The sequence below is a fragment of the Periophthalmus magnuspinnatus genome, chromosome 6 (assembly GCF_009829125.3).
Source record: "Periophthalmus magnuspinnatus isolate fPerMag1 chromosome 6, fPerMag1.2.pri, whole genome shotgun sequence".
In the NCBI taxonomy this organism is placed as follows: Eukaryota; Metazoa; Chordata; class Actinopteri; order Gobiiformes; family Gobiidae; genus Periophthalmus; species Periophthalmus magnuspinnatus.
The window spans coordinates 24205194-24218080 of NC_047131.1; the positions used below are offsets into that span (position 1 = coordinate 24205194).

Below are 12887 nucleotides of genomic sequence, written 5' to 3' on the forward strand. Positions count from 1 at the left end.
GACAAAGTCAGTGTTTTGGAGTGGCTGTCACAAAGCCCTGATCTTAATTCTATTGAAAATGTATGGGCAGACCTGAAAAGGAATGGGTGAGCAAGGTAACCTGCAAATTTTCTTCAGTTACGCCAGTTCTGTAAGGAGGAATGTCCCAAAATTCCTGCCAACTATTGTGAGAAGCTTGTGGAAGAATATCCAAAACGTTTGACCGAAGTTACACAGTTTAAAGACAATGGTACCAAATACTAATGAAATGTATGTAAACCTTTGACTTTAAAGCAAGTAAGATAAAATTGTCTCAAGAAATCCTGCTCTCATTATTCTGGCATTTAGGAAATAGAAATAATTTTGGTAATCCTAATTGACCTAAAACAGGAAAAGTTTAGGGGAAAAAAGAATATGTCTTTTCATATCTTTGTGGTGTGTATCTGTCTGTCTTATTTTAGCTTAATACTTTGTATTCTGCTTAATGAAAATACCAAACATGGGAGGATATATTGTACTATTTCCAACATGTATTTAATTTTGCTTTTTTAGTTGTAAACATGGTTTATTGACAAGAACTTTGTTAAACAATTCTGCATATTGTCTCCATTTGACAACATTAATATCATGCATGTTTTGGTCAAACTAACGGCATACAATAATAATAACTCTATACAAACAAACATACAATTTCTATACAGGATACATACTGTGTAATGATGGTTTATTTACAATTCACCATAATGGTCACATACGAACAGACAAAATGGACATTTTCTGGTGGATCTGGTGCCACAGTTTCAGTCCTCAAAAACACTGCAAAGTGGGCTTGGGCTGGAGACATTTTTAAGCCGAACACAAATAGACACTACAAAAGTCATATCAGAAAATTATAGGCACTATATTCAGAAAATACTACAAATCCAGGCTTCATCTCCATTGCTGTATTGCCAGACATTGTTTTTTAATGTGACTGTATCCAAGTCATGCTGTTCTTTATACAATAGTTGTTAGCTCTTTTTTATGTGTTTTGCTTTTCCAATTAAAATAGGTTAATTATTAGTCAGTACTCTTTTCCTATAGTGCACAACGGAAATAGGAGGAGGGGCTGGCTAACCAGGACCTGGCTGACATGCAACTCCTTTTTTCTATGCTGTTGAAGAAGTTGAAAAACATAATTTATACCTATTGTATATACAGAATGAGGTCTGAGTACATTTTTATTTTTATCATTATTACACACATTTTATTCTATTTGTAGTAGCTGATTTTAGAGGGTCGTTCATCAAATCTACTAACTTGAATATTGGTTTATATTTAAGCTGACAATGCAGAAAAAGCCTGAGCTGAGGAGCTCACTGTCATCCATCACTGCAGATGTCCAGTCCACCAGGATCCTTTGTTAGTGACAAATTGCACAGCGTCATTTAGGCCTTATTCACAATTAAAGGAAAAAAGCTTTGCATACCTTTATAGATGAAAAAAATAAGCAGCAAAAGTAAAATTAGGCACCTTCAGACATTTCAACAGTAGATTGTCATGTGTCAGTAATGTTTATAATTTACATAGCTATGCTTTGATATTTTAGATTAACCCTCATTTGTGCAAGAAGAAGAAAAACTCCTAGGTACACTGGTCCTCACCAAATGTAAGATAAAGTTTGCCATTTTGTAGAGTTTAGTTCGTTCTGTACTTTGTTCACAATATTTTGACAAGAACATACAATATGGTAAGCAATATAACCATTTATGCTGGCCCTTTGTTGAATATGTATCTGTGCCAATTGTCATTCTTCTGTATTGTTGCTTTGTTTTAACACAGAATAATGTTCCATACAAATTATGCAAAACAATCATCTACTATATAACTAGTGATGGTTCAATCTCCAATGGGATTATACTATCATAAAGCAATACATATTCTTATGATTATAAACATGTTAAATTCAGGTGAATTCTTGTTAAATGTGAGGATATCCCTGGTCATACCATTAATATCCAGAGATATAACTAGTCAACAAAGTCAGGGATTGTGTGTTTTATCCCAATGTAAATAAAAAATCCACCATGCAGAGTCAGAGAAAGTAGTGTTCTCTTTAGAGGTGTAAGACCAAGCTTACATGCGCGCAGTGAGAAGGCAGTGTGGTCTTACTCAATGAAGATGTCTTCAGTAGGACATGAGTAGCCAATATTCTGCTTATAATATTGTTTAAACGCTCTCCTAGAAGGACAAAATGTGAACAGAAGAGACAGAGTAAATTTTAAAGTTGTTGTTTAAAGGCACAACACCTAAAAAATAGAAATTCTTACAGTCTCACACAGTTTGACACACAGTAGTGTATTATATAGTAGTCAGTCTACATTTGTTGAAATATTCAAAATTGACTTTGAGACTTACAAAGAAAGCTGTCTTACCCTACACATTCAGCCAGAGGATGCAGTGTTGTATCTGACATCAACACGTGACAGGCAAAGCGATGTTGGTCAGGATGTTTGGTGATGAAACCAAAATATCTGTTGTGTTTTGGATGGCATCCACAAAAGGAAATGTTTTTCAACTGGAAGAAATTAAAGCACTGGTCCCCCTGAAACAAAAAGGATAATTCATATTTTTATATTATATGGTGTTCCAATGTGTTTTGCATTACAAATGGCCAGTAATTTGATCACCCTCACTATTATGTACCCTAAGCTTGTTTCTTTCCTACTGATAAGACTGGTCCATTATGGCAGTGAAGACTGGAATTGGAATAAAGCCATACCCTGTGAGCAGACTGGCACTGATCCTGCACGATAATCTTCACCCCTTTTACACTGACCTCCAGCACACAAGCAGAGGGGGGCTGTCCCGCCTGTCGCCTGTTACACGCCACCTGCAAGACACCAGACCACTGGGAATTAAATGGGCAACATATAAGTATGTAATGTTACACTTTTGTATTTATATATATATTTATTTATGTGTGTGTGTATGTGTGGGGGGGGGTATATGTGTGTGTGTAGGGGTGTGTGGGGGGTGTGTGTGTGTGTATATATATATATATATATATATATAAAACCAACCTTATGCATAGCAGCACAGAGCACATCATTGCCTTTGAAAATTGGCACCTGGACGGATCCAAGGAAGCGAACCATAAACTGCTCTAGCCAGCCTTCTTTTGGGGCTGACGGGGAATAATGGAGAGATATAATAATATGACAAATAACAATATTTTAAAATATATATGTATCAAAGAGTTTGAAAAAGTGTCAGAATACCATTGTTAATATCTTTGGACACTTTGACCACATAGAAAGCAGGGAAGATGCCAGTGGCTCCTGTCCTCATGTTGTAGCCCTGACACCATAAGTCTTCGGACTGTTTCAGGATGAGCACTGGGTCGTCTGTCTCTAAGTATAGCTCATCGGCATGGCGAGGAACAAACCTACAAATGCATATGTAAACTAACTTCCCTTTTGCTGTGTGTGATTAGTGTTCTATGAATATGTTTGGTAAATAAAAGATTACCTGTAGACAGCTCTGTGGCTCTGTTGCCGCTCCACTCCATTCAAAACACAGGAAAACATTCCAAAAGAGCTGGCACCTGATTGAATGTCACACACAAGGCAATAAAATCTCTTGTGCAGAACCAAAGCACCATAAAATAAAAAGTAAAATGTACAAATATGTAAAATGTGAAATGTTACATCAGCCATTTGTATGGCCAAATAAGGTTAGTAAGTCTGATCTTAATAATGTGTTTTATTTTCTTTTTATACATTTCAGGGGACTCATTTATAAAGCGAGTGTAACATATGCACAAAAAACTTCTGTGACTTTCTATGTTGCGTTGGTGATCTATAAAAAGGCAACTTTGCATAGAAATTTGCAATCCAGTCCAAAAACTCTGAAGTTTGTGAAATGGGACTTTCAAAGATAAGGCAGAGATTTTAACTCTGAGAAACATGAAGTGAGTAAGTTTGTATTTTGTAATCTTTTTAAAAATGAGACATCTGGCCCCATTATTCAGTCTATAAAATATCAAATAAATAATCTAAAAAAAAAATCACCTGTTTCACTGTAATCGCTGTCACCTCCAAAAAGGTTGAGGAACTTTTTGCTGCGCGGTGCTGTGGCCCTGCCCTCTTTGGACTGGTCTTCTTCTGAGGTTGTTGTAGATCTGAATCTGGGATGTTTGTAAAAAGTAGCCACTACTTCCCTCCTTCTCTTCACCTCTTCTTCCCTCCTCCGCTGCAAATCCTCCTCCTCCTTTCTTTTCCTCTCCTCCTCTTTCCTCCTCTCTAAAAGTAGTCAAATGTGACTGTCAAACAATGTCTGGGTAAAATCATTTATAATTTATAAGAAACAGTTAATAAATGCACCATCCTGAATCAGATTGCATGTTCTTAATATATACATTTTCAATATGCAACAATTATTATACTGAGCAATGTTCTTGTATGAAGGCTTTCTATATCAAGTGAAAGTGATATCTGATATTTAGTGTCGACACGTGTGATCACTGAAGGAAAGATACATTGAAATACAAAGCTTGTACTGCTAAGCTATCTGCAGGCATATTAGCCTTCCTCTATTTGTACAAAGTATTAAAAAGTATATCCTCTTGAATTTTTTTTTTACTAATTTGCTTTCATCTTTATGTGTGTCATTTAAAGTGACAATGCTTTAAAGGTGCATTCTGTAACTTTTCTGATGGATGGTCCATCACCTGTTTGGCTCTATGGAGATGTAATTACCTCACATGAAATGTTCAACATTAATGCATTGAACTTGTCTGTCTTGCATTTATTCAATTAGAGATGTTTTCACTGCCTAAAAACACCTTGAAAAACATGCTTACTTGGGGGTTACCTCTTCTCAGATATGACCTGTAATTTGACCTGGTGGAGACACATTTGTCTCCATGGAATCAGATAAGTTTTCATCCCATCTCCTTAACATTTCCTTGGAAATATGCAGGTGGTAGACCCTCCACCAGAAAAGCTGCATGGTGTACCTTTAATTAAAATACTAGAGCATATATGCACATACCTTGCTTCTTGGTCTCTTCATCCTTCTTCTTCCTCTCCACCTCGTACTCGGGATCCTCTTCCTCATTGGCTGATTGATAGACTGTCTCTGTGTCACTATCATCTTTGTGCTCACTGTAGCTGTGCAAACAGTCCTTGAGGCTGACCAACTCTAACTGAGAGTTCTCATCCACCACCAGAGTGTACTTCACAGAGTCATAGTTCAGCCCTGCGGTGGTCTCACTCTTTGGGATAGTCCGGACCACATTAGTGTCCTCTGTAATAGTAGTGCTATTTTGTTCTATGGTTCCTGGTTCTAGTTCTGGTTTGGGTTCTGTATTTTCTTCAGGACAGTTCTGTGTTATGTTCTTAGATGGGGTGGGCTCTCCCTCACCATCCTCCTCGCTGATGTCTGGGTTGGGGTTGTAGGACAGAGAGGGGTGTAGGGGTCCAGGTGGGGGGCCCTCTGTGTCCGAGCTCAGGGACATTCTGTTAGAGCCACCTTCACTGCTGGAGCGGGACAGGGCAGGTGGCTGTTCCTGTTTCCTGTCATGGTTTTGGCCTGGTCACACAGACAGTACATGTCGAAAAATTTACATTTACAATTTTATAGATCACAAAACAACAAATTAGAAAGATATAGTCTATTTCTAAATGTTTGTATGTTATTTGTATATATTATGTTCAGGATAGTATACAACCAAACAGATTGTGGTTCACAGTTTTAGCATCTCTAGGTTGAAATATAACTATCACCAGCAACAAAAAAGTACTTGTGCAGAAGCTGAAGGAAACAGTTAAGAGGTTTTAGAGTTGTGTAATCATAGAGAAGAAAGGGGAAATATGCAGCCAACAACTCAAAGATGACATGATACAAACACTTTAGTTCATGTTAATATGGCAATTTATATTGTATTGCCTTTCCTGAAATAACAAGCAAGATCTAATTATGATTTGAGGAGCCTGTAAGATGTTTTAAATACAGATTTCACACATTAAAAGACACAGTTTTTTCAAATCTTCAGTGTAATTTCACCTTACCTTTCTCTTTGCTCTTGTCATTCTTTCTAGGTGCAACAGGTGTGCGAGGGACCACCATGGCGGGCAGGTAAGGTTGATGGTTGTTTAGCATATTATTAGCTTTGCTTCCAGCTCCTTTGGTGGGAGCTTTAGGGGCTGCTTTTGTTTTGGCCTCTGCTCTGCCTCTCAGTCCAATCGTCTCCCTTATTCTGGAGTGTCCATTCTTGTCTTTATCTCTGCACTTCTCCTCACACAGCCGTGCCCCTCTCCTCTCATCCTTGCCTGACCCATCCTTTGCTTTTGAGTCGGTCTGGTTCCTGTCTCTCAGTCCACCCCGTCCTGTGCCTTTACCCCCTGTCCCTGCTCCTCCGCCTCCCCTGCGCTGGCTTCTGGGGGATTGGTTGCTTGCATTGGTGGACCCCTGTCTCTCTCTGACCCGTGCACGTGTGTCAGTTGTAGCAACAGCGGTAGGTTGTCCGTTTGCTCTGCTGTTAGTTCCATTGGTTACAGGGGGTTTGGGGGCCGGGCGACGGGTGCTGGGTCGGACCTTGGCCTCGGCTTTGGACTGGGCACCCGGTGGTGTTTGATCCCCTTCACATGCAGAGACAAAGAAAGCACATGGACTGGTTACATACTGTATTGAGTAATGAGATGAAGACTGTGGGCTAATCTTTGTTCCACTAGCAATTTATAACCAAATGAACTTGAAGCCAGAAATACAAAGTACTGCAATATTGGCTTTAATAAATCCATAAAGATAAAAAAGGCCAATGTTGTTTATTTAATAAGAACTAAACATTGTCAGAAAAGAACATTAACAAAAAGAGTGCTTTTAGATTTAGGCTCTGGACTCTGGACTGGTCCACTGTAAACACTGAAGCTCCAGCTTTATACAATAGCGTCTGTTTCCACAAATGTAAAGCTGAGGAGGAGGAGGGATGCTGTGATGAGAGAGCACTGAGTGGCATGAAATGCTGCTAATGTCATAGATTAGTTATCTGATACAGCAGATTAAGGTTCACTCTCACCTGTGATATGTGGCGAGGATGAGTGAGAGTCTTTCCAACTGTCCTTTTTACCAAGAGAATTGTTGTTTATAGTGTCCTGGAAGAGAGTATACATATAATGTACATTTGTTATGGAAAATACCTGGGCAAACACAGTGCAGTCTTGGGCCTGTCTCACACTTAATCCTGGTTCAGGCATTTTCACGTTGTAAGTACAGAACATGTGACGTCAGTGCCAGGAAGGGAACAAGCAGGAAGTGTGTGGCGATTTCACCTCGATGTCAGAGTGCTGACTCACACTCATATCCTATCACGCATCTGCTGCTCGATTAGCTGTTACTATGGTTACGTGGAAACTGTGTAAATGTGGGAGTCCTGACAAGATTTGTGATGCCATTTTGTATTTTTCTGAATCCCTCATGACATGATATGTTTTTCCATCACCAAGCACTTAATATTTTATTAAATTGAACCTTGTCTGTCCACCTGTCTCAAGTTGGTATGTAGGTTTTCTATCCTTGGGAATAATTTAGCCTAGCTACTCGAGATTACATGGTTTTCCTATAGTACTTACCAGATGCAAAGAAAGTAGGAGACACTGGTTCACCAGGCTAGGAGTAAATTAGGTACTAAGCAATTTCAATTCTTAATATAAAGTTATCCAGTGGTACTAGACCAACTAACTAATGCTTAATACATTTTTATATATACTGTGCATGAAAAAACATAATTAAAATAGGAGAGCAATAGCAGGGGAGAAATCAATGCACTTAAATGGATCAGAAAACCGAGCCAGGTCATCCACTGCAGGACAGAGACAGCAAAGTACAGAGAACACTGGACAAACTGTTCAACAGACAGAAATAGATACAGTAATGTTTTAGGTAGATATTTTTCTTTGAGTTGTAAAAAGTATATTTGAGAGCACAGGTTCATGAAACTAAAAAGCAATATTTTTTCATTGAGCTAATAATTTAGAGTTTATAAAAATTTACAGATTAGATATTTATAGTTTACTTATCATAGGAGTTTGGGCAGATCTGGATGAAAGAATAAAATATAGAAAATGCAAGTTAGGGGAACTGGAAAAAATACAGTTCAGACCCTTTAGCTTTAACAACATAATGAGGGAATGAGAAGTAAAAATTGTAAAGTTTCCATCTGAGCCATTAAAGGAACTGTATATAAGAATTAGATTTAAAATTTCATAGACTTGACCTATTTGTGTCATCAGATATGAAGTAAACATGTTCAAATCAAACTTTTAGTGATTCTTGTGCTGATTTATTCTTTGTTACAAAAAACATTGGCTAGACAATTATTCAACCAGGAAGGAGAATGAGCCATGAGTCTCTCATTTGGTTGCCAGTTTCAATGCTGAACTCCAGTTGGTTTAAATCTCTCTCTCTCTCTGATCTAAATCCTGAACTCTCAGAACCTAAACATTCCCACCTGAGGCTAATCATTATAGTGCAGCATCTGTAGCTCAGTGAGTATATTCTGGACATTCTCAGCTTTCACATGAGGCTTAACCTGTCCATATACTGAGAAAAACTTGTATGTGTCGTCTACCCGCAGGTTTAGGCACTGGCGACCCAGGTTCAGTTGTAATTACAGTAGGCCTACCTTTTTTCAAAACTAAGAGCACAGTCCACATACAGTTCCTTTAAAAAAAACAAATCAAGTCTAACTAACAATGTAAATTATAAATATGTTATGTTTAAGTGTTTAAGTCAGTTTTGTTTGGAGCAGCAGCATGTTGTAAAAATACACTGGAGGTGTGTTGTGAGATTATTGCTATAGATAAACTCAGCACAGCCTATGGCTCAAAAAGGCCTGACACTGAAGGCTGTGTCCACATCAGCATTTTATTTTCTGATTATGTTTCATCAGGATCATTGACTGCCAGACAATCTGCTCTGACCTTAATCAGAAATGAAATATACTGTGCACACTATTAATAACATCTGTAAAGCCTAAAACATATAACATATGATAGCCTTCTCCAAACACATTGCATAGATAAGATAAACAGAAACATTTGAAGGATTGAAAATTTCAAGGACTGAAAAGCTTGCTGATTAAACTAGTCACACACAATTTTCCTATCATTTATGAATTTAAGTATTTTGTCAGTTTTACCTATAGCACTGTAATATATTTTAGTAAAAAGTTTTCAAAAGAATTTAGGAACCATTTGTTAGTCCAAAATTGTTTATCTGGTCTTTTGTGAATTTATTTTAATAGATTCATTTTCTAGACCAAGGTTTAGTTGGTTTTGAATGCAACTGAAATACAGAAAGGTGCCCATGGTATTATAAACCGGGATGCTTTCACACACCTGGGATGCTGTCCTGTCGGACTACAGATGGCACTGTCGTCCTACTGCCACCGGTAGGAAGACCGAGGTAAAACTTGTTTAAATCAACGACTGGACATGTCAAGGCAAAATCATGTGACCACTTTCACACTAATGAACTTGCTGTCTGCCAGGTATGAAAACAAACTAAACCTTGGTCTGAAAGAATCTTTTAAAAATAACCATTTTGTTATTTAATTTATTTAAGCAATATATATAGTTAAATACTAGTTTCAACACATTCTAAATTATTTAAGAATGTGAAATAGATATTGTATTACACTTAGTTGTTTGGAATAGCTGAATATGTCTTTTGTATTCTTATTGTACTTTGTACACTGTACATGTAGACTGCAAGGAATACACTGAAAAACCGAAATCAACATAACATGTAACTGTAAAGCGCTGACTAAATGCTGTGCTATAAAATAGTAAGTCAGGTTAAATCTATTTGAATCTTTTTCGCTGTTTGTGGGCATTGGCTGTTTTGGGAAACGTTGATCTAATACAGATAGATTAATTGGCTGCAAAGCTTGTTCATGGTTTTATTTAGTGGAGAGCTACATAACCCATCACTCACTATATATAAAATAATAACCCTGAGCTGAGCCTGTTTTGAGTTGACGTTAATATTAAAGCTAAAGCCGGGAGGAGGTGAAATGACTGTGCGCTGATGTGAGCTGACACGGTAAACAGGATGCTGCTCATTTAAAGGGATAGTCCAGGCCACTACTACCGTCTCTGCTGCTGCCTCTAACATAATTCAGTACTGGCCCTGGACCATTGTGACTTTCCTTACAGTACAGTAACATCCTACCCTTCGGATTGTGCTAAAGATAAATTAAGCATCACACTGTACAGTAATACCTTTGTTCTGGGAAGAAGAGAAGGCATCAACATCCAGTGTCCTTGAGCATCACTAGAGCTTGTACAAAACAGTTGGTGGAGCGACAGGGTGGATTTATGAATAGCAATACTACAGAACATCAAAAACAGGCCGATGCAGCTGTTTTTCCCAAAGTGCCCAGGCCAGATCACATCCCACGGACAGCACATAAGCAAATGGAGCTACTCAAGGTGTTGACATTATCCCAAAGCTCCTGGCTAACATATACTGACCCATTTTCTCAGCTGTGTAAAAATAACACTGGTCCCCTCCCCTGCGCTCTTACCTGGGAGCCGGCTTGTGGCTGTTGTGGGAACAGAGCCAAAGTGGTGGGCCTCTTTGGTCTGTATTTGTCCATGACCGTAGAACAGGTTGGTGGCCCTGTGCCCCCCTGCTCCCAGCTCAATATTAGGGGCTGCTCCTCTTTCCGGACAAGGCCTCCTCCTCCCCCACCCACCTCTGCTACCTTCTGCTCGGCTCCCTCTTCCTCCTCAGTCTCCTCAGCATCGATCAGCTCCAGGCTGCTGCTGCAGACACACCCCTTCCACTCCCTAGCTGAGAGCTGATTGGCCAGTTGATCTGTCACGTCATCATCAGCATCTTCGTCATGTGCCTGGTAGGAGCATAGCACAGAGATGGGAGAGAGAAGGGGAGGGGCAGGAGGAAGCGGAGTGACGGGGAAGATGGCAGGGAGGAGGAAGTGAGAGCAGCCATTCAGAGTGTACGGGTGACATCATCAGCTGTCCTGCTTGTGGCATTTTGAGTGAATAAGACTAATAAACAGATGGTGTGGGGCCCACTAAAATAACAGCAAGCTTTGTCTGCTATGAAAAATACAGACATGGGAACTCTTGCGCAATTAATGCAATCAATGACATATATTATCAAGTAATCAATGATCACTATTAACAATGCTGTGGCTGTAATTAACAGTTTGTATGGTGAAGTCCTTTATTACGGAGATCCTTTAATTATGGTTATTGAGCTTGATTAATGTGCATCCTGTAAGTGAGAACAAGATAAAGCAGTTCTTAATAGTAGTCATAGTAAAATAGACCCTGCAATTGTTCTTTTATGTGTAGAATTTCACTTTGAATGAAGGCATAGACTCTTACTGAAAAATACAAAATTTGATTATTTATTTATTTATTTTTAATTTTCTAGTGTTAAACTCAACTCTGATAGTTGAGATAGGCCTGTTTGCTATTAAGCTGACAGATTTTCCCAGATTTTAATATCTTATCAAAATGAAATGTTAATGAAGTAGCGTGCAAAAATACACCTAATAACTTACCAGGCCGTGGTCTTTCATTTCTGTCAGCTCAGACAAGTCTTCATCTTCAAACTCAGTTACACTGAAGTCATCTGTGAGCCTGAAAAGTAGTAGAACACATTTTTATAAAACTTAAAATTGCGTGTTAAATTTTATATTGATGAACATGCTCTGGTAATTCCTGTTCTGAGGGTGATGGCAACATGGCAATGACTGACCTATCTTTTTGCTGACATCTAGTGACAAAAGTGAGAGTTGCAATAGCACGATAAATGACAGCAATCTCAGGTCCATGAACTGGTGAAGGTGAAAAGCCACAGGATTACTTTGCTATAGTGAAAAATGATGATCACGGAAAACACCACACACTGGGAGATTTTTTTTAGAATTCAGATTTATTTATTACTGGCCCTGGTTCTTGATCTAATAAACCTTGCATAGAATGCAGTAATCACTGAATAAAATAAATTAAATTGCTTTATTTATTTGTGTTAAAAAATAATTCGAAATGATTATCAAGTAGACTACCATTTCTCTACTTGGTCCTCCAGATCTTGCTCATCTCCATCAGGCTCCATCTGACGTACAGCAGCCAAGCCCTGGACGAGCTCCTGGCTTGGATTAAAAAGACTTATCTCTGAAACATTTACGGATTTCAGATTCTTTTGTGCAATTGATGAGGTACTCTTTTATCCATAGTAGAAAACAGTTTTCCATTTACTCCTCAAAGAGAAAAACTGTAACACCAGCATCATGTTTTTCAAAAGTTATATCCCCAGCTTGGCCTCACTGTAGTGAAGTCTTGACTCAGTCTTGTAGGATCTTCAGTGCCCACCTGGTCTTCTGAAAATTCATGGTCTAATTAGTCAATGTATTTAAAAAGTAATCCAGGAGCTCTAGCTTTAGCCGTGCAGAATCCCTGCCGTGTGAAAGGTATATAAACTAAGGATATCTCTGTGTCTGTGCGGAGTAATGCAGGTCTCAAATGCCCTCTCAGTTTCCAGGACTGGACCAGGACAGCTGCTCCTCTAATCGATCATCAGCCAATAGCAGCCACTTCCTCTGCTCTGCTCATAGCCTGCTCTGTGGTTGGACCTCTATACTTTATAAATGCATCTGAGCTGCATGTAAGAAGCCTTCAGTGTCAATGCCTCTGTGGATACATGAAATAGTTACACAGGCAACAGCCTGATGTAATGATAGCCTCCTGAGCACCTGAACAGAAGAAAGATGATTCGGTGATAAACAAAACAAGAAATAATGCATTTAAGTTAACACAGCATTAATTTGTACATTTGAAAGGCAAATTCGTATTATGTCCTATTTGTCTGGGTTTGATTTAAAGCTGTTC

General features: G+C 38.6%; 1 protein-coding gene across 1 annotated transcript; it reads right to left on the minus strand.

The window, feature by feature from the left end:
• Nucleotides 1–493: 493 nt before the first annotated feature.
• Nucleotides 494–11659, minus strand: LOC117372621 (C-Jun-amino-terminal kinase-interacting protein 1-like). The gene is made up of 12 exons (XM_033968443.2): nucleotides 11558–11659; nucleotides 10550–10876; nucleotides 7040–7115; nucleotides 6033–6602; nucleotides 5014–5553; nucleotides 4032–4262; nucleotides 3490–3565; nucleotides 3240–3406; nucleotides 3042–3145; nucleotides 2741–2851; nucleotides 2394–2563; nucleotides 494–2199 (listed from the first exon to the last, which is right to left on the minus strand). Exons 1-12 carry the CDS (start codon nucleotides 11573–11575, stop codon nucleotides 2127–2129), a joined length of 2463 nt encoding a protein of 820 aa, XP_033824334.2. The 5' UTR covers nucleotides 11576–11659; the 3' UTR covers nucleotides 494–2126.
• Nucleotides 11660–12887: the final 1228 nt, after the last annotated feature.